Below are 22,593 nucleotides of genomic sequence, written 5' to 3' on the forward strand. Positions count from 1 at the left end.
GGGACCGAAACATTAAAATCCACTTGTCGGAAAACAAGTGTCATGCAAACCTTCATTGTTATGCTTGCCCGGTGTCCGCTATTGGGCTCCGTGAGTCATTCTAGCAAATTCGTCATTGCGACAAGTACAAGTCGACTTCGAGAGTAATACATTTTCATTACTTAGCAACTTTACAAATTCTCTTGCTTGTATCATGTCTCCTTTGGCGTGAGTTAGTTCAAATTTCTGGTCATTTCCTAGCGCTGGATTACATTTTTCGTCTGTCAGCGCCTGTTATTGGGCATTGGTCGCGGACGATCATTTGTCAACAAGCGGCCCCGAGTGTTCCTGTCGCTAACATTTTAATGCTGTTTGTTTGCATGAGCCCCAGGTGGGTCAAAACGGGGTAAATCCTTTGTCAGAACAGCATTTACAGACATGCTTTAAAAGGTTCCAGATATGAGTCAGTGGCTGTCGCTAACCATGTACGACTGCATGACAGTACGTTTTTTTTAGTTTGTGTGACCGCGCGGCAATTATCATAAAAACGTGATCAAGTAAGTATTGCTGGCCACAAACTTTGGTATTTTTTACTGCGGTGAGGAATAAAACCCCCGGTGAAGATGATGACACTTATCCATGCGCGGTACAACAGTTGAAACACGAGCTAGATCAGAAAGAAAACAAAGCGCCAGCTGCACGGTTAAAAAGCCCACAATCACACACACCATTCACAGAAATTTCAGTGCGCCGTGCACGCCATGATTCCCAGTTTTTGTGCCCGGAACAGAGCGCATCGGAGCCGGGCGCGCATTGAGTACCACACCGCTGCGCGTGCCGCGTAATAACCGACGACTGGAGCCGCAGCTTTCCACGAGACGTCCAACGGCCGGGGAAATCCGGCCGACCGTCGCCATGGCAACGGCCTCCCCACCATCATGATTGTAAAATGCGATGCGGTGGGTGTGACAGCGCTCACACCAGCCTTCACCGAAAAAGCTCGATTTCAACATTTTGCCGTTAAAATTTGTCCCTGTTTCAACTACTTTGCCATGACAACTTCTGTCAGAGCCCACGCGTGCTTTGCACATCCCGGTAATCCCCCCCCCCCCCCCCCCCCGGAGATGGCTGTCAAGTAGCCTGCTTCCCTCCAGAGCCCGTGAACGGGCGGTAGCAGGCTGGGCCTGGCAACAATGCCAGCACAGCGCTTGGCACCACGACCCGCGCCGAACCGACTCATGGCTCATATGCCATCAGCGTCGAGAATCAATTTGGCGTAAGTGCCCACTGTCGCACGGCTGCGGGACTGGGCAATTTCATTTTCGTGTCAGCGGCCCCGGTCGGCGGTCCGTTCAACCCGCAAATCACTGCCTACAAAGGGCGTACTAAGTGTCGAAAAAGGCGCGGCTAATGCATTTATTCAGCGCACCACCGAATGGGCTTTGCATCGATGGCGGCGATGGTTGGGTTACCAGGCCACTGCTCTGCTCTACCGCTTTACGAGCAGCCATGTGTCGTATCAGCGTTGTCACTCACTGGTGGGAACAGAATTCATGGCAAGTTCATCGCTGTGCATATTCTCTGGATCATTCGAGGTGGATCATATCACCGTGGCCACATACCCGTTTTTGTCCCTAAAACTACCCCATTTTGCCCGATGCATCACCTACCCTCTGCAAGCAGTGCGATAGTGCTCGCACGAATGCACTTGGGCGATCACGATGCTCATAGCTATCGCATGTTCGTGCTATCAGCATTTAATGATATCATGCGCGGTAGGTGTTTTGGACCACCGAGGCAAAGTTATCGCCACCAGCTGAGTATTGTGCTATCAGGCCCTGCCCGCCGGGCGGCCGGGACCAAATCAGCTCTGGTGGCCCCTTCGGTTGCAACGGAGCTGCGAGGGTGAAAACGAGGCTGCGACCCTCGGGGGAATAAAGACATTTATTGCATCACGGGACAGCTCATGTGGGGAGTGAAATCATGCCTGAATTGACTGACGCGTCGTGAATTGTACCACAGCATAATTCGTGCCGAAAGCCGCATCAAATCTAAACCGACCGCGGCCTGTGTGCCATTTGTTTCCTGCCTTCAGTTCAGACGAGATACGAATGATGATGGCGACCATAATGATATGACAGTAACAACAATGACGATCAAATTCGTCACAGACAAATAGGATGTATGCTGGTCACGTGACAGTTATACAGTCAACTGGAGATGCGGCGGGTGCAGCGATCGGACGCGGCATACCTGCAGCCGTAAGCGCCGCTGCGGATCTGCAGGTAGGCGACAGCGCGCAGCGAAAACGAGCAGATGTAGATGGAGAGCATGACGAAGTCCAGCCAGTTCCACCACTGGCGGATGTAGCCAGTCAGACCCTCGTCCCACAGCTGCTTGCACTCGGCCCATACCTGCGGCGAGCGTTGTCAGACTCGAGGGTAGCCCTGACTCTGGCTCCGATGCTGACTCCAGCTGGGACCGCCCTAGCATGCCGCGGCGAGTGTGGACACAGCAGAGGGTAGGGGGGGAGGGCATTGAGCGCCGGGAGGCCGAGGGGCCCTCCCTCTGCCCCACACACACACCGGATGCGGCCCGAGTCGGCCGAAGGAGAGGGACAGGTCAGCGGGTCGCAAAGCGGATGCTGGCAGCGCATGGGTCAACAGGCCCGCAGTGGGCCAGGATGGGCTCGCTCAGTGAGGCCCGTCCAATCTCTGTCACGACTGTCAAAAAGCCGGTAAGTGCGGTAAGCGTTCTCTGATCCTATTTCGTGACGTGTATGCCTGTTATGGTCATTTGCGTCGCAGACTACCACGCATACTGTAACGGGGACGGGTCTCTTCGATCCCGAGATGAAGTTACTTAAGAGACCTCCGTCTTGCTGAAGTTAACTTTTTCTACGTGCCCAGCATTTCCATGTAACACGGACGGTTGCCAAACCGGGATGAAGTCCCGACCACCTACCGCATTATACGACTCAAGCCGGCGGAAAATTCCGTGGACAAATTGATAACAGTGTGACCGGTTGCCGGAAGATAGAATTAAAGTCCTGGGAGCCATACGTAATTTATAATCTGATGTATATGCTTGTAGCCACAGAGCACGTTGATTATATTGCTCCTGTTCAGTTCTACAGGCGCACTTATTACCCAAGCTGCACATAGTCCGTTCGTGATGTTAGTCCGCAAAGAACAAATACGGTTGAGACCACTCCAGTCAAACATATCAAATGCAACAATGAGTGAGCTTTTCTGACCTCAGTGCATTATGAACAAAGCTGCACAGCGCCTGAATGAACGACCAAAAACGAAACTAATAAACTTCCTTTTCACTCAGTCTCGCCAGGTTCCTCTGAGCCGTCAATACTAAAGCTGACACACACCGGACGCGACCCGAATCGGCCGAAGGAGGGGAATAGGTCAGCGGGTCGCAAAGCGGGTGCTGGCGGCACGTGGGTCAACAGGCCCGCAGTGGGCCAGGATGGACCCGCTCAGTGAGGCCCGTCCCATCCCTGACAGGACTGTCAAAAAGCCGGTAAGTGGGTTAAGCGTTCTCTGATCCTTACAATTTTTCGTCATTTCACGACGTGTATGCCTGTTATGGTCATTTGCGTCGCAGACTACCACGCATACTGTAACGGGGACGGGTCTCTTCGATCCCGAGATGAAGTTACTTAAGAGACCTCCGTCTCGCTGAAGTTAACTTCTTCTACGTGCCCAGCATTTCCATGTAATACGGATAGTTGTCAAACCGGGATGAAGTCCTGGCCACCTACCACACCATACGACTCAAGCCGTATATTGGCCACTCACCATGCCGGCCACCCAGAAGATGATGAGCCACTCGACGGGCGACGGCAGGGGACCGCGGATCTTCTCGTGTGACCTCTCATCGCCTTCGGGCCGCATCGAGGCCAGCACTAGCAGCAGCAGGAAGAAGCAGAACGACGCGCTGCAGCCCCGTCATGGGAATGCAGTCAGTTCAGCAGCTTGCAATGTTGGTTTCTGGTTAAAGTGAACGGCCATGAATCCGCAAGTGAAGACCACATGTCCGATGAGTGGGGCGGCCACAAACCCGTGTCTAAGCCAGAGTTTGCCCGACTGTGGCCTGCATGCGTGTGAGCAGTGTGAGTGAGTATCTAAATACGCGTCCAAGGTAGGGCATTCACTGCCTGAGCGAGTGCGTAAGTAAGTCCCTGAGTGAGAGCTGGGCTGGGCGCCAGACTGCGCCTCTTACCGAGGTCAGTAATATGCGGCTGCGAGCTTCCATACAGCAAGCTGAGCGCGTGTCTACAGGAGCACTTGGATGAGTGCCCCAGTGAGCACCTCCATGAACACCAGCCTGCGTGTCCGCGCGAGAATCTGAGTGCCCGGCTGAGTGCCCGGCTGAGTGTCTGGCTGAGGCAGCACTTCCCACCTGTGGTAGATGAACTTCATGAACGGGCTGCGGATAGCGCGGCCGAGCCGTGAACGCGGGAAGAGCAGGTAGAGCACCGAGAGCAGCGGGATTAGCAGGACGATCACCGCACAGATGACCACCTTGAGCAGAGGGTTGCGGCCGCGCCACAGCGGCAGCCCCTTGTACCACACCGACATCAGCATCTGCTGACTGTGCGAGTGCGCGACAAACTGCCGGCAAAGGGCGAGCTGACGTCAGCTGGCTGGCGACGCGCTGTCAGAGGATGACGCCACTGGTGCTGTCATCGACGTCACGGAATCGCGCGAAATGCAGGTCACACAAACACCCCTGCAAAGTTCTGCCCGCTGAATAACACTCCAGTCGATTGTTTGGCAAGCGTCTGTTTCCGTGGCAACCTGACAAGACGGCAGCGTTTTACAAGAGCCGTAAAATTTCCACCTGTCTCAGGGCGTGGCAATGGGCATACACCATCCACCGAAAAGTTGCCTTGTGCGCAATGCAGTCGTTTTTCTATGTCCAGGAAATTGATAGCAAGCACCCCTGCAAAATAAGTGGGTACATTTCAGAACCTCCTCGGGTCGGGAGACAAAGTTTAACAAATAAGGTCATTTCGAGAGGCATGTTAGGACTAGATGCCGGGAACAGTGATGCCGTTTTCTTTAGAGCAAGACATTTCTAAGCGTTGGGAATGAAAAGTTCAAGGCGTTGTATGCTTTTAGCCCTTTTTGACTGAAGCTTATCAATAGCACTTTCGTCATCTTCAAACAGATTTTGAAGCCTCGCAGCTTCAAAAGTGTGTGTCATTTTCAATTGGACCGTACCTTAGCCACATATATATATATATATATATATATATATATATATATATATATATATATATATATACGCAGTAAGTATGATATAACGCAGTGCACAGTGCGAAACAGAGAGCTACACCCTGAAACCTAAAGTAGTTTGCATGCATTGCAATGCAATAACTCGCTCCCAGTTTCATCCAGTCTTTTTTTGGCATGACACCAATTGCGCGTACGCAGCAGGGCTCGGCACATGGCGCCCAGCTGTCACCGTGGATGTCCTGTCCAGATGGCAGGTAGTCCGGCACGGCGGCCTCAACGTGCGCTGAAGCCACTCGCCGCAATGCAATAAGGTTGCGACGTGTGTTGCGACAGTTGTAATGTGGCCGCCTGAACACACCCCATCGCAAGACACCGCACTTGGCGCGCGGCGTCGGCTCGTTCGCCATCCTGGTGGCCTGTCTGTACTTTGGGTGCGACCAAGTGGAGGAGGAGGCTCATACTCTCTAGCCATGTCAACTAGACGACTCAGTTCACTAACCTTCTTTCGAACATCTGGCTAGATGCCTGTCGGCCAATTCCCCATGTATGTGTGTGGGGACGCCAATTCCACATGCCATTTTATCCGAGCAGATTATATGCGACTGCGTGGCATTCTGAGGTCCGATCCGCTGCGAAGCGGACGTGATTGATGTCCCGCGCTTCACCGTGGTATAATTCAATTGTATGCACAATGACGTGTCGCATAAATCATGAGCGAAATGCAAACCAAGATTTCTCTCTCCTCTGCTGACATAATGGTTCGTGGTTCCATTCTCTCGAAGCGCGTTCGATGCAGCGTAAACGGTGCCGACGGCTTCAAAGAAATTCGCCCCAGCGCCGCCATGCACTGTCAAGAGATTAGGCATTCCTGCAAAATGTGATGCATCTGCAAATCCGCACGACCAACATCAACAGCAACATTCAACAACCAATTATTTCTGCATACAGCTGATAGTGCAATCTCACATCGCGGAAATTCCATCAACTAAGGCTTCGTATCCCTTCGACGAGGAAATTACCTACTTTTTGTCCAGTCAGATCAAATGAGACGACCGAACAAACCAAGACGCGTTTCAACAGGCTGTCGCATCTTGTTGATAAGTTAAGGTCCCCGGGATTGACAAAACAAGGATGTTCACGTGAGGACAGTCTATTAAAATTCACAACACCACGTTCATGACATCAACACATGTTCATTTAACATGCCGCCTCGAACCACCGCCAACTTACTTAAATGGAATTTCCACATTTGAAGATATGAAAGCAAGCATCAGATATGATGCAAGAAGTAACTCAAAACTTTTGATACTAAGTGGAAAAGACTGCACTAAGCGACACAATTGCTATGTATAATAAACATGCTCCTTGCTGCATCACTGTTTGATTACGTCATCGCACCTTGCAGCGCATTGATTGCGAGCCAACTGACGACCGTGTTGCGTGTGGAAATCGTGCTAAAGAACGCCGGATATGAATGAGTCGACAACGGCACTTTTATTGGCCTTGATCACCGCATGGCTAGTGGAATGGCAGGATTTGAATGACGCTATTATGGAGTTATTGATGTCTAGATGACCTTGAAATAGTCTCCCGCAATAGTTTGCACATTTTCGCGGGTGTGTATCTCAGAAACTAGAGTAGTCCTAGTCTCAAGAAGGGTGGGGCTGTGAACTGCACCGAATGACCTTCAAGATGGCTACTTAAAATCAAAACCCCAAACAAATATGGAACGCTTCCTTTAAGGAGCACCCAATGAGCGGCACGGCGAGGCTGATGTCACATCGCCGCCGCGTGGTCTCCGGACGGCGATCACGCCACCGTCAGCTGCTGGGCCGATGTTGGCATGCATTCCTCTGCTCAACGACCGCGGTTGGGCTGATCGGTGGTCCCAGAGAAGTCCTCCGCGACTTTGTCCAAGACCCGAAATGGTCACTGTGGTCCAATGAACCGCTGGGGTCATGGGCTTTGTGAGCTATCGGTGGTTGTCACGGTGGACACGCATTAAATAAGCAGCCCCCGTGAACAATCCAAGCATAATCTAACCAAACAAAACGCGTCGGTGAACGCACGCCCTTCGCGCCACAATATGCGATACTTCAAGTCAAGGTGAAAGACAGCTTACTGCAGGTGCAGAAGGTGACAAAAAAAGAAAGTGACAACTCTCAACAGACGGAAGAGGCAGGGGAGGGGGAGGGAGGTTAATCGTGTCAAGCCATAATTATTCAGTTGTGCCGCTGCATCGAGGCCGTTAGCAAATTGATCCGAACGTTATGGAGCACACAGTTGTTATTAATAGAGGGAATGATTACTCTTTAACGTCGCACAACCATTGACTCAAGGTATATTCAAAGTCGATAAATCAGCATGAAAATTCTGAACTCATGTTACAAATACACACATGGGAAACGTGACACAGCGTACACATCAGGCATAGATGAAACTGCAGCATGCGCAGGGGCCTATCCTTTCGTTACAGAACCAGACACCGACGGAATTTGCCTGCACTGGGTGGCGCATATCCTAGAAAATCTGGCAGCCTTTGTCCGTTCGCATTTCATCTCGGCGCCAACGACAAGCCGCTAACGACGCGGTTTTTATTTCGTCGAGGGCTGAATCGACGCGGCCGCCGTGATGCGATTTCGCTAAGCTAGGCGATTGCCCGCGGGGCGGTGGCGAATCCCGTCTGGCGTGCGGATTGTCCGCTGTCTTGCGCACTGTCCGCTGACTGATGCGACGGAACATTCTTTATAGGCTCACTCATTATTAATACAACAACATCATAAGCTCATTCTTTATTCGAGCGGCGGGGAACCTGGTGCAAGGTTGTGGCAAGTCATCTGTCAGTGCACAGACCTACCCGAAGAAGAAGGAAGGGGAGGGGGGGGGGGGGGGGCGGTGCTGCGCGCCGGAACCGCGGAGGACGGATGTGTTCCGCTACAATTTGCATCGCACCAGCGGCGCCAACGCTATGCAAGTCCGTACAACGGCATGGCCTCGAGCAGCGTGGTCAGCAGCCCGCCCCGCCCATTCTTCTCCGGCCTTCAGAGCACACTCACAGCCGCCCTAGCTCGCGGCCGTAGCCGTCTTCACCACGACCGGGCGTCGCTCCTTTGTGCTGGTCGAGTGGCCAGCTCAGCAAGGCACGCACCGGCTGCTGGGACGAGGCGGGATCAATGGGGCGTCAGGGACACAGATCTGATCGGTGCCCGCTCCCACAAATCAGCGTCGGGTGGACGCCGCGCCCGTCGAGTCCTACCGCCTTGTGGGGGAGCGGGGAAGGAATGGGACGGACAGCGGGTCAGTCCTACGACACGGTCGTGTGCTGATATTTGGGTGCTGTTGAATCCACGGTCGACGCTGTCTAGAGATAAGGATGATGGTCCAGCGACGGGCGGAAGTTTGCAGCGGTTTTTGTGAGGGCGCGAGCCAGCGGCCGGCACGACAGGTCGACGACTGAGGATTCAAATGCTCGAGCGTCATCACGAGAGAAGCGCACGCGAAACATGGAAATGAAGTCCCTACAATAATGACGTTTAGGCAGAAGAACGAGAGAGTTTTTTCTTTCTCAGCATCATTCAATCAACGTCTCAAACACAATGCAAAGATTTAGCCCCAACAAAAACCCAGAGCTGGGTAACCAACATCTGATGATATTCATGACGCTGTTGTTCGATGGTTTGACATGCCAATTTTTTTTCTAAAACACATGCGTGAGAGTGACCGACTTTTGTGGCTCTGAAGTGACTCGTTGTATACGTGTCAACCCCTCCATCCTCCTAAATTTGATTTCACCACGGTTTAAAAACATAATATGCCAAATGTGTAATCCAGCAAGAATTTGAGTATTTCAAAATTTGCAGGATTGTCTGCAAAATTGCTGGTGTGAACACGCAGCTGTATTAATAGTCCATGAATCCACTGTCATGTGCATCGTGGGCCTTTTTTCGCGGACACAACGGACAAACGCCGTATTTGCCTGCCACGTACCTGCCTGCCCATCTACACGTGCGTGGCAACCAATGGCTGAATGCCATCAAAGGTAAGTTAGCTAGGATTGATGATCATGGATAATTGCAACTGACCGGTACTGACAAGACAAGATGACTTTTACCACCGACCCTTATAAAATACTACGGGACCGATCGAACCAAGGTTTTCATCATGGTAGACTGGTGTGCAGCCAAGGTTTACCCCCCCCCCCCACCCCCCTCTCCCCTACGCAGACCCGCATTTCTTATTTTAGCGCGGAAGATGGAGCCCCAGTAAGTTAAAGGTCAGCGTGAATAGTTGTCAATGAGCTCCGCTCCCTCCCTTAAAGAGGTCACGGGTTGCGCCCCTGCTGGTGGCTGTCACCATAGCCTTGTAATGGATCTGTTGGACTGAGCGAAAAAAAATGTATTCGACGGGCTGTTTTAAGTAAAAATTGAAACGTTAGCTACGAGATTTCAGTTTTGTGCAAGCAAATGCGAACCACGGGTCTTCCGTTCCAGGCTTCCCACGATTACATGCGCGCATGAAATTGCAGTTTGCTTTTTACACTGGTTTTGCACAAGCGATACGCATTTTTGGCTACCGGGGAGCTTGAGATGCCCACTGTTCATTTCCGCAAGATTTCTGAAACAATCAGTGACAAAGGCAGAGCTTACATCAAAGAGAAGCGATGCCGAGCCACCCAACCAGTGGCCTAGAACCTAACTTGCCGAGTTTGCTGGAAACTGATTCTGTTATATATACGGTTGGTGACGTGATGATAAGTGAAGTTATTTGGCGAAAAAAGACTTAACAACTTCACCTTGCACTAATGAATGAAGGACAAGTGTGAGGCATTTCAAGTGTGAGGTGCGTACAGTGCCACTGGTCTCGACTCACGGCGGTCAACAGCCCCTGAGGTCGGTCGCGCGGTGACAGAGGTCGGGATCTCATTTGGCCATACCGGGCGGCTGCTTAGTGATGACGGTTCGTCGTTGCTTGAGGCCGTTGGACTCTCTCTCTCTCTCTCTCTCTCTCTCTCTCTCTCTCTCTCTCTCTCTCTCTCTCTCTCTCTCTCTCTCTCTCTCTCTCTCTATCTCTCTCTCTCTCTCTCTCTCTCTCTCTCTCTCTCTCTCTCTCTCTCTCTCTCTCTCTCTCTCTCTCTCTCTCTCTCTCCCTCTCTCTCTCTCTCTCTCTCTCTCTCTCTCTCTCTCTCTCTCTCTCTCTCTCTCTCTCTCTCTCTCTCTCTCTCTCTCTTACCTAATAAACAATTTAAGTGACTGGGAAAGCCATGGGTGAAATAGGATTCAGTAACTGATCGCAAGTCATACCATCAGCGATTTTCAAAGATATGAAGGGAAGGGAAACGAGTCAATAATTGTCCAGGTGTTTCCGATCGCCCCTGCTTCGCGTAAAGTGGCAAGAGAACGTTTCCATGTTGTCGGAAATTTCCCTTGTTGCAAACGTAAACTATAAACTTCGAGCCAACGCTTCGCAGTCTTCTTAGCGTCACTTAGCGCATATTGAGTTTCTCACGAACACATATCGTAACCCAAATCTTAGCAAAAGGGCGAAGGGCAAGCAAGTCCCACGGTCCATATTTGCTCGCCTTGATTAAGTGTGTCCACGTCAACTGACTGACCCCAGCGGCGGGGTCGTCGCGAGCCAGCTATTCCTGTCCAGCTGCTCGGAAATGTGCAGCGGTGCCCTGGCGAGGGGCGATACTGAAGCACAACCAGTACGGGCAAAAGCCAGCTGTGCTACAATGCTGACCCGCCATTGAACCGCAAGTACTGAGTAAATTGCAAGGTGAATTATGGCAGTTCTCATTAATTTTAAACCCATACACAAAGTGTGCATAAATTATCATGTACGTGTGATCTGATGCACAACACTGTTTGGCTTACACCTGTGTTGCTGCTTAGACGTGATCAAACAATTTTGAGTTAAGGATTTTTTGCACCAAAGCAAATCCTAAGCGCTAAGATGCCAGTTTCTAACCACACATAAGTGACAAAGTGGAACAAAAGCTTATCACCAAATTTTACCAGAGATTTATCCCTCGCACCACGGCAGAGGTTCTGAATCGCAGAAATGGTGAGCGTATGATACGTAAGTGCCCTGTTATTAATATTTCATTACTATTAAATACCCCACCGCTGTTGTACCGATTTTTTCATTCTTTGCGACTGTTGCGCATGCAATGCAACAGTTACCGCGGGCTGTATCTATAAAAGGCACACATATTTATTTTCATTTCATTGCTCAATGACATTGATTATGAAACACAGTTTGTGAATAAAACAACAAAGGTTTGATGCACCTCGCCGCCGCTCAATTGTAACACATGCTGAGTTAATAATAATGACCCACCTAACTCATCAATTAAGTCAGGCCATGCTTTGAAAAGTTGGGTCGATATTCATGATTTTTTTCTCAGTGATATGTTTGCTTAAAGATGTTCAATTTGTGCAACCTGGTTGGCTGGTGCGTTGTGTCCCTCATGTGCTTTCTGTGACTGGACGCTTGCTATAAAAATCCAAAGATGATTTCCAGCTTCGTATTGTGTTTGGTAGGGAGCACACCCACAGTTTGGACGATTTTGAAACTTGAGAAGCAGCGAAAAATGCATTTGCTTGCTTTTTAAAATTTTTGCCATAAAAAATTCCCGCCGAGTCTGGTATAAGCATGGCCAAAAGCGCGCGGGCTCTTACAGGTCAGCTGTGGCGGATTCTCGGGTTGCAAAACAACGTCTCATGTCACGACCAACAAATGCAGATATATTTTGTTTTTTTCTGTTCTTTGACCACATAAATTGGCACGCAACAAAAATGAGCCCGAGTAACACGTAAAGTGTGTCTGAGCGCAGCGGCGGTGATAAGGTGCCAAGCTGCCAAACATTTCTTAAAACATGCGAGTCATTCATAAAAGATACTGATTCTTCGCAAACGTTCATGGGGGACGTTAACTTCGCCGCACACCACGCCAGTGGGACTACACCAGCTCACAAGGCGAATGTCTGGCGTTTAGCTTAAAGCCATGGCCTGAGCCTCTTTGCGATGCGATGATGGTGGCGTTGGAATATTTTTATTTTTTTGAATTCCAAGGATTTTCTGAGCCTAACTTGGAAATCGGACGGACAGTGACCAGAGTTCTGGATTGCAGTTTTAAGATAGCCGACATCATTCCGTCATGTCGCAAATTGCTAGATGTTTCAACTGATTCAGTGCCTTTGTTTTTTAATCTGACTGTGGAACATAAACAGGCTGCTGATAGCGCATACTAGAGCAATTTTAAACACAAGATAGACATTGTGTGATTAAACACCGATGGACACTGACACTGATAGAAACGGCATCAAAGGTATTTCTCAGGAGGGCCTGTGATACTAATTACCTGCCACCTTTGATTCGCTACCACTCACCATCAGACTAAGCTGCCATCGTCCAGATAAGTGATAGTCAAGCTTAGCGGACGGGCCTGGGATGCGCATTACTAAACTCACGAATAATTATATTTCCCACACCCACAATCATTGTATTTCTTTTCATTCTATTCGGGTGAGGTCATGCGGTGACACGAGCGTGACTGGGGTTATTGGTTGTAGGTAGGAGTCACTTTAAATTTTCAAAAAACTTAGACATTCCCGGACAACCCAATTTTTGAACACTTTTGGACGGACAGGTGGTCAGTCTTTGGAATTTGGATTGAACGTTAGACGGAACCTCCAGAAAACGGCACCTCTGGACACAGATAAGGCTGGCGTTGTCTTTTTGCGAAGGTATCACACCTTCTGACCCCGATCTCCACGGCTGCCGACAGACCTGCCTGCGGCGGCCCCGATGCGGCGCCGGGACTCCTCCCGGGCCCAGACCGGGTCACCTGACACGGCCCGGCGGCGGCCAGCGCCGGACCGCCGGGTCCGCCTGATCCGATTACCTTTCGCCTAACCAGATAGCCGGCGGGCGGCCAGCCCGGCCAGATTCAGCCGACCAAGGCGGCCCGCCGGCAGGCGACGCGCGAAATAGCCGGAGAGCGGACCTCGCGCGTCGCCGGAGGCGGGAGGACCGCTTCAATCGGTCGCCGCCCGTAACCTTTGACACGCGGCCCGTCCTCGCTCGGTGATATAGCAGCTGGGGAGAGGTCAAATCCGTGGAGGGATCTGAGGCGATTGCGGGCAGCGTAATTCGACTCGGTCTAATTTCAGTCAGTCCAGGTAATGTCAGCGCTGCGTGAGCTATTTTCGAGGTTGAGGACATTCATCTTTACGTGATGTGATGATCAAATTCAGTATCGACGTTATCATCCAAAAGTCACTTATTCAGGGACGAAGGGCAAGGCCAAAGCGCAATGTACAGGCTGCTCATATTTTCATTTTTAGCCGATAACAGGCAGTGCCATACTGCTGTACTGGAAGCGGCGTCAGTGCCATACTGCTGTACTGGAAGCGGCGTCAGTGCCATACTGCTGTACTGGAAGCGGCGCCAGTGCCGTACTGCTGTACTGGAAGCGGCGTCAGCTTGCACTGCAATTACTTCAATTCACCTCGTAGCACAGCCAAACCAGATGGAGCATTGGCATCAGCACCTGTTTCTAGCGCCGAGAAAACTTTCAGGCGGATGTCTGCCAGCAGAGAGTCTGCTTTTGTTTGTGATGATTGTCAGGCGGTCAAAACAGATGTTTCTGTTGTTGCTTTGGCAGGTATGGCTGGGTGGGCCGGCTCAGATGCCGCATCTGCATCTATTTCTCTTGCTACTCGACCGTTGACCCGAAGACAGAAGCCATGTTTATTTTAGGCGCAGCTACGTAAGATAGGCAAGCCTGCCCTGCCTAAGTTAGGTTTGCGTTAGGTTTAAACCTGCCGGTGCCGGAAAACCACCATGAGACAGCGCGGCTTTAATGCATCTGTACATGTTCCTACCCGCTCCTGGCGGAGGACAGAGGCGCTTTACCGTTTCTATGCATGTTTGAGCTGGTACCAGATGGCGAACCGCAGACAGCACCGCTACGCTGCGTCTGTACCTGTTTTTGCTGGTATCGGATGGCCAGCCGGAGGCGGCTGAGTGCTGCCGGCCGGCAGTCCTCGCCGGACGACCAGTCCTCATCCTCGACCTCCTCGTCGTCATCTCTTGACACGAAGTCCTCCCCGGGGGTCCGGCGGTCCAGCACCGCCAGCACCTGGCAGCCGACAAGTCAGTCAGTCGCCTGGCCCCGCGGCAGATCTGCGCTTAGTGTACACGGCCGGTAGTTTCTACCGCCACATCACAGAGCCACTCGCGGCTTTGACTGCCCTGAACCCACACCAGAATCTAGGTAAAAGAACGCAATCAAAATAAAGCTATAGCACCAACAACGCCAAAATGCATGGTGCGTAATAGGAGGATGGTCGGTAACCGGATAACTTACACGCGATAACACAGCAGAGAAAATAGAACATCGTTCCAAATCACAGACGGCTCCTTCAGGAGATCCCACATGCGCTGCGGTCGAGTGAGGTCATGACCTTTGGTAGCGCGGCACCGGGGCTGTCAGCTCAGGTGCAGCAACGCAATCAGCCGGCGATAATTGCGTCACGAGCCAGGGCTAGCGCCGGAGGCTGCGATTGCCTGGGAGACTCCTGACGCCACCGCCCTCTCCCCGTCACCCACTCCCACCCCGCCCGTGTCCGACGCCCCAGAACTGAAGTCCGCGAAGCAGGGATTTCCACACTGAAAGACCGGATGATGGCACTGGGCCTGTTGTGATGTTCGCCCATCGCTGGAAGTGGCCAGGAGATGACGCTACGGTTTTTTGAAGATCGGTCGCTTAGACCCTGCATCGTCTCACCGACAAACTGCCCTGAGGTACTAAGTCACCATCAGCGATTTCGCGGAACATTTCTAGACAAAGCCACAACAAAATGCACGGCAATCACAGCGTGTCGAATCCACGCGTCGATTGTGAAGAGCGAGCTAAACACGCTGGTGGAAGTCTATTCTGCCTTTGTTGCGTTCGTAGCGCTCCCGCCCATCGACACGATGGGCGCGCGCACGCTCGCCGCCATGGCAGCGGTATCGCATGAGATAACACCCTTGTGGGGGCGGTACCGCATATCGCACGCATGCGCTCTGAAAGGAAAGGACGATTGATTGTTATTAGTCAAATACTTACAGTTATGTAGCAGTTGAGCTTTTTCCTCAACATTACGAAGTTGTTATTCATATCTGAGCAAGCAACAAATCTCGATACACAAAGGAAAATTCTGCTAAAAAACGCAGAATCAGCGACCGGGACTCAGGTACAAGCTACGACCGCCCAGATTTGTTTTTTGTGGTACCTCGACGCGGTTCCAACGCCGCCCATCCCGACATCAAATATAGCTAACGCCGCTCAAACCCAGCTGTAATGCCCCCATAACTAGCACCCACAACCTTTGGCGGTTTCCTCCCGCAGCGACTACTTGATTCCTGCCAAAACAATAGGAGCCACTGCCACGCGGCTCACGCCACGTTGCAGGTGTCCCGGGCGGCTCCGCGTCACTGCGAGCGTCTCCGGGATCGGAGCCGGCGCCGCGTCCCCTGAAACCCGACCCGACCCGCCCCGCCCGCTGCCGCCGCTCCACTTACCGACTGGTAATTCATGGCCCATGCCCAGCGGCGCTGATGACCCCGGCGCACGGCCGCCGGGCAGCGCTGATGAGCTCGGGGCGCACGGTCGCCAAGCGGCGCTTGTGCCGGGCAGCCGCAGCGGCGCCCGCTGTCAGTGGCGTCGCTGCCGCTGCCCGACCGGGGATATATATATATATATATATATATATATATATATATATATATATAGATATACACATATATCGATTGGATTGGAACCCACGCGAGGAGAGGTGTGGCTTGTGTGCAAATGTTCAAAGCGAGGGTCGCTGGAAAGAGGAACGGGCAAAGATGATTTGTTACCGGTTGTGTCGTGGCCTTCACCACAATGGAATTGCCAAGTTTCCACAAAAATCCATATTCAGGCTGTTCTGCTCAGGCCCGTCCCCTGCCTCCGTTCCGCAAACTCATCCCTTCAGAGCTGCAGTGTGACATCCGGGTATGTTCCAGGGTGGTGGCAATGTCTAGCTTTTGAGATCAGATGCAGGTCCTTTGCCTAATGTGTCCTATCCAACCTTAAGACTAAAAAAACAGCGACCGAAGCGAGGAGTTCAATAGATTTCATTTGTCTCATCAATAACAAAAGGACCTATTAGAGGAGGGCCGGGAGCGTGACCTCTTATCATCCTTTCTGCAGCGTCGACATGCGCTTAAAAATGTTCACAATACGAAACTAATTAAGCACGCAAAAGGAAGCAATTGAGCACACATGCATGAAGTACATTGCGCCGAGTGCGCTAGAATATGATTTCCTTAACAAAATCTAAATTGTGCCCTTCCCGTTGCGAAATCCTGCCAAGACTTAACATAAAATGCGATATCTAAACACACACTGATTCGCTGATAAATAAACAACACGCACGTGCGTGCATGCGACAGACACGAACGCATCATTCCTGTACACCCTGAATGACGTCGGATTTTTTAAAATTGGCCACTGACATGGCTTATTCAAGGCACGAACACCTCATCCCGTGCTAATCCCAACGCTTAGTTGGTACCATGTCCATCAAGTAGCTCTACAAGCGTTATTTTTGTTACAGTGTACTGGCCAAGCGTATTCGGCAAAACACACCATAATGCTGCAATACTGTTGAAGACCATAATCGAGCGATGAATGAGCAGGATCATTAACAGTAGTTCAGTTAACAGTAGTTGAATAAATAATAGTTCAGATAATAGAACCTCAATTAATTGTGGTGCAGTTAGTTGCACCTCGGTTAAAAGCAGCTCAATCAATTGCAATTCAATTAAATGTACTTCCTTTCATAAACGTGACATCAAAAGCAGTTCGTTAATAGTATCCCCATTCACACCAGCTTCATTTATAGTAGTTCCGGCAGATCACAGCCGGAGTATAGTGTACTGGACGCTGTCCAAAGGTCATGTTTCCTTCATCGCACAGATGCTTGAATGATATAGCATTGGAATGGATAGAATGCGTTTCGCTCTTAAAAAGTGGCATGTCGTCATCCTATGTCCTCTGGCCGAGTTATAACGCGTTTCACACCCGCCATTATTAGCAGAGATTTTGAAACATTCAAGCTTCTGGGAGGCTACTGCCAGTAAAGGGGTACATGAGGTTCAAGGGATTATATGTTTAGATTATTGGCTATAGGTAAGGGTTTTTACACGCAGGCTGCATGTACTGCAAGTTTACTTTTAAACAACACCCATATCCGAAACGCCAACGGAAATTAGGCCATAAAAGAACAGGCCTCATGCCAAAGCCGGATCATGAAGATACACAAATGAATCACTACTCAATGCCTTATAACAGCCGCCACTAGTGATATATAATGTCACTATCCAAGGCCGTCAATATTGATCATATTGACATGCAGGTCTTGTTCTAGCACGTGTGTAATTACTCCAATCATCAGTGAAGAATTTATGATGCCACGCCTGGAAGCTATCATCTCATCAAGTTTTCGCCTGGACGAAAAGCGGCCATTGATGGCTTAAGACAGATTCTGCCATCAAGATCACACCCTCGGTGGAACGAATGTCATTTAAAGGATAAGTCGGGTTAAAGGGTTGGAACGTCATTCCACACTTAGAGAGGTTGTAGCAAGCATCAGATATGATGAAATATGCTAACTTATAACAGTTGGTATACTGTTGCAAATATGCTCCATACTACGTCATTGTTAAATTGCGCCATGGAACATTTGTTTGACAGCATTCACTTGTAGTTCTAACTCCATGAGACGGCAGCACGAATCTGGGGGCTGGAATAATTCGCAGGGCCAAATATCGCTCTGAGTTCGTGTTTTGGCCCTTTCTGTGTCATGTTTATCCGTACGTTGTCTCTGAGTACTCTCGTGAGTACTCTCTGCCGTGGGTCACTTTTGTATTATGTAGCATAAAACGTAATGAGCTAATTGATGGCTGCTGCAGCTGGAAATGGTGCTCACAAACGCCTGATATGAACGACTCGATAATTCTATTTTTTAACCCTGAATACCGCATGGCCAGTGCAATGACAGGATTTGAATAGCTTTGTTTTGGCGTCATGAATGCCAAGGTAACCTTGAAATAGTCTGCGAAATAATCTGCACATCTTCGCGGGCACGTAGCTCAGAAACTAGGGAGTTTGGAGTCCTCAGGACAGAGGTGTGAACCTCATCGAATGATCTGTAAGATGTCTATTTCAGTTCAAAACCCCGTACAAATGTGAAACACAAGTTTGTTTGCAAGCTGCATGTACTTAGCTTTCAAGCATGCTTTTGCGTCACTTGTAACTGTCTGGAGACAGTACAGGCTCTGCTTGAAACACGCAATTGTTTGATAAAAGCGCGGGGAGATCAGCGTCAAATGCATACCTACAAACAGCAGTCCGACATACACTGCCAGATCAAGGTAGAATCATTTCATGGGTACCTGAACGTAGGCAAAGATCGTGTTGCAAAATGAGACTGGTTTGAAAAAGATCGAATTGTAAATAACAATCATAAAAACAAAACAGCAGTCACCCACACTCACGCGCAGCACTCACTCACAACAGCTGCTGGGATCAGCTGCCACCCATGGGTGGTCACAAAGAGGTGCACAGCTAAAGCCTTGGCAGAGGAGCGGCATAAGGTCTAAAAAGACCCTCTGGTATCATAGCTGAATATAGCCCATTTATTAACGAGGTTATGTTTTTCTTTTATATTTCTATATTTTACTTTTCGGAACTAGAATACAAGTTGGAAGATACCCCGAGATCAACGCTACCAGAATTTTGCAGTCAATCAACTGAAGAAATCATGCATTAAACAACTGTATGAAATAAATCACTGGCGCTCTTCATTTTACAATGGTCCAGTAGACTTTTTCTAAACCGCAGAACTAAGAAGCTTAGTCAGAACCTATTTATGTGTATAGAGATATTATCGCGCAGATGTAGATCGAAATGGGTCAGCAATTTGTCCTAACATAGCCAAGCCATGTTTGTCTCAATGCGTTCAACATTAAGTCAGAATTAATTAATGACACAGCTTTGTAATGTAGTTTTGAGCATGCGCGCTCGCAAATCTTAGCAACAAAACTTCGGCCCCAGGCGTTGCAGTTTCCGTAGGCCACGTAGCGTTGGTCCCACGGCTTACACTAAGCCGTGGCCAACGGGTGGACACAAATAGCGACGCATCTGAAAGAAGTGCCTTTTAACGCTTCAAGACACCAAATCGTACATTTATAAGAAGCTGAGTAGATATTTCACCAGTGCGATATTTAGATTCATACACTGAACGGATTGGCCTTGACAGCCCACGAAGAGGTGCTGGAAGCTGAGGGTTGAGCTGGAGAAGTGAAGGTAAGATGCCTGTTTTTCGTGCTGTAGCTGTTAATCTGTCCAGAGCACAACCTCAGAGTTGGGAACAAAATACGCCTGGCCTAATCTTTAAAAGATAAGAATGACGTTTTTTAGATGTTCGGAAGTATTATTCCACGACGCTTGCTCTCGCGCACATGGTACTCGCCGCCTGACGTTACTTGTAACGGCCAAAGCCGCTCAGTTTTCAGAAACTGCGACCTCAGCCATCGCTGATCTTGCTCCTGAAATTGCGAGCACACAGGCTCAGTTTTTTATGTAATTTGTTTCACAAGCCGATTCTGCAAAAGACTGGACGTTCTCCAGCAAACATGGGTTAGCCAGTCAAGTCAAGGACTAAAGGGTAAGGGCTGAAGGGCATTCCGCCCCAGCGCTGGGTGCCTTTGGCTGCCATTCTGTCGACACGGGGGTGGGGTCCCCTGGTGGATCCTGAGGCCTTTGGAGGGATACATCACATCTTATTGGTCCCCTCCCTGACGCGGAAGGCCTTTTGACCCGCGCAGTTTGCCCCAGATCGATACAGAAATCCTAACAGACGAAACAGAGTCATCAATCGCCGCGGGCGGTCCAATACTTGGCACACAGATTCCAGTTTGGATTACGAACCCTTGACCGACGCAGTATCCTTCCACTGTTTCAAGGTGAGCTCTCATGTATTCTCACAACCTCTCATGCTTCCTTTCATCGTCAGAGGGCCCCGACCAAAGCAGGAGGCCTTCTTTCATTCGGCCCCCGTCCCCGTCCCCGTCCCCGTTGAGCAAATCTTCCCCTGACGGACTCGATGCCCCTTGTTGACACATAATACCCTGTAAGACACTGTCGTCCCTAAAAAGTACAGGAGGCCCGCGTTGTTGTGCGGGTCTTAACCAATGTAAATTGCTGGTTCAGTCGTGTCCCTGCTTAGGAAATGCCCCCCCCCCCCCCACAGCTCAGATCGACACGGAGCCAACTGCTCGGTGTCGGTAATATCTGGCTGACATAGAGGAACACTCTGTCTCAGGGGTCCCCACTTGGTGCAGGAAGCTCTCTAACTACATTTGGGATTACGGCCCCACGTGTTGGGGCCCTTAATGCCCACGCTTTGGGCCGTTCACCCTTACAGTCTGGCCTTTGATCTTTGACATCACCTTTCCGGACACCATCAAACACTGCTCACGGCCGACTCGGGTCACTCGCCACCACGCGACCCCTGTTAGGGGCTGTGGCTCCTGACCGTCACAGGAACCCCTCATGGTGCCACGGACCCCGATGTCTGCAAATCGCGACCCTGAGCCTTGTTCCTGTTTGGGAAATGGACACCCAGGGCTCAGGCCGACACTGAGGCAACTGTCCGGAGTTGGTGGTCTCTGGCCGACACAGACGCCCGCATTGTCTCAGGGGTCCTCAACTGGTGCAAGAGGCCCTCTGACTGATATTTCAGGGTACGGCTCTCCGGGCCGCGGTTCTTTATGGGATCTACCGCCAGTGCCCCGGGCCCTGTGCCCTCCGATCGGGCCCTTGATCGTCGTTGCCGGTGAGCCCCCAGGCCTCTCTTTGGGCTTCAGTGAGCACTGTTCTTGGTTACACGTTTAGTTACATACACAGTTACACCCGCCACAAGTCAAATTCCAGCAGCAGAAACCGGCTCATCTTAAATGCTTTCTCACCGTGAGAACAATAGTTTCCAATGACATTTCTTAGAAATGCAGGTTTGCATAAAAACAAACTTGTCATAATGAGAAATGAGTTACAGAGAGGGTTGGATGCCTGATGCATTGCCTATAAATGATTGTCTGCATTCTTGGGTGTCATATCTCCGCCATGAAACCAGTTGGAGGCCGTGACGAGCCCCGTCGTAGGACGTCATTATTGTTGGTTGTTAACCGACGTGGAGCTACAGGTAAGCTCTAGAGCTCTGGAACTTGCAGACTGCAAGTAAGCTATATCACAGGGTGCTTGACGTCATCTCGCGATTCAGAACATAGTACAGCTTCAAGGGAGTTGCAAATAACGCGTGGCCACTTTTGTGCAAGATCTGCTAAAGTAAAAATCTATCATCATGCAGTCCAAGCTGCATTCTAGGGATTTTCCTTCCGGACCTTGGGTTGCCTGTTATGCGCCCGGTTTACATTTTTGTCCAGTTAAGGCCGCGCTGCTCTGCATTTTCTATTCACTTGAGTGGAGAGGTGAGGACCTATTAACAAGGTGGTGGAAAATTTATATAATTATTCGCATGTTTGGCTTCAGAAAAATGGGGTGAAGCCTACGACATTTCACTGCTTACGGTCTCTCCTCTATTCCTTCCTCCTTTCCCGGCTCCAATCACCGTCCTGCTGGTGTGGTTTCTTACCCAAGCACAAACATTCCCTAATGCCAGACTTTCTCGCCATCCACTGTCCACTGGAGACCGCCTGTTCATGGGGTGATAGTTACTCGCAATCCTTAACCAATGTTTATTTCATTTCAGTTGATAGAAAATACATCTCAGGTGTGACGTGACCTATAGGAACTTTCCTTAGCCTAGCTGTGAGGACTACGCTATACACCGACAGAACCGCATTGCATGGTGCTACTTGCAGCGACAAACGCCATTCCGTTTCACGGAAACTGCAACCCAGGCCATCGCTGCCAATGCTTCCGAGATTGTAGATGCGCAGGGACACACCTTTTGATGATTTGTTTCACTAGTCGATTCTGCAAGAGAATAAACGTTCTCAGGCAAAATGGAATGCCCTCGTTCGTGTTTTAACACGTTCTATTTGACACTAATGAGACCCCTTATTTATTTCCGGGAAAGAGGCAATATAAGACTAGGAGGCACTTTCTTGTTTCCCGTCAAGGGCTGAAGAGCAATGCCGTCCCACCGCGGGGTATCTTCCTGCTGCCATTCTGGTCACACGGGGCGGGATCCCCTGGCCGGATTTGGAGGTCCTTAGAGGAATATCACATGATTTTACAGGACAGGTGCAGA

At 50.2% G+C, this 22,593-nt stretch overlaps 1 protein-coding gene across 1 annotated transcript in view; it reads right to left on the reverse strand.

Moving 5' to 3' along the window:
• Window positions 1-22,593, reverse strand: part of LOC119107303 (transient-receptor-potential-like protein) — an 82,584-nt gene that overhangs the window by 19,058 nt on the left and 40,933 nt on the right. Inside the window, exons 7-10 of the mRNA XM_037230726.1 lie at window positions 14,226-14,381; window positions 4,396-4,607; window positions 3,792-3,930; window positions 2,233-2,393 (exon numbers count right to left, since the gene is read on the reverse strand). Of these exons, the coding sequence (XP_037086621.1) occupies window positions 2,233-2,393; window positions 3,792-3,930; window positions 4,396-4,607; window positions 14,226-14,381 (668 nt within the window). The remainder of the gene's footprint in view (window positions 1-2,232; window positions 2,394-3,791; window positions 3,931-4,395; window positions 4,608-14,225; window positions 14,382-22,593) is intronic.

This window comes from Pollicipes pollicipes, unplaced genomic scaffold, assembly GCF_011947565.3.
Source record: "Pollicipes pollicipes isolate AB1234 unplaced genomic scaffold, Ppol_2.1 Scaffold_6686;HRSCAF=7923_pilon_pilon_pilon, whole genome shotgun sequence".
NCBI classification, from domain to species: Eukaryota; Metazoa; Arthropoda; class Thecostraca; order Pollicipedomorpha; family Pollicipedidae; genus Pollicipes; species Pollicipes pollicipes.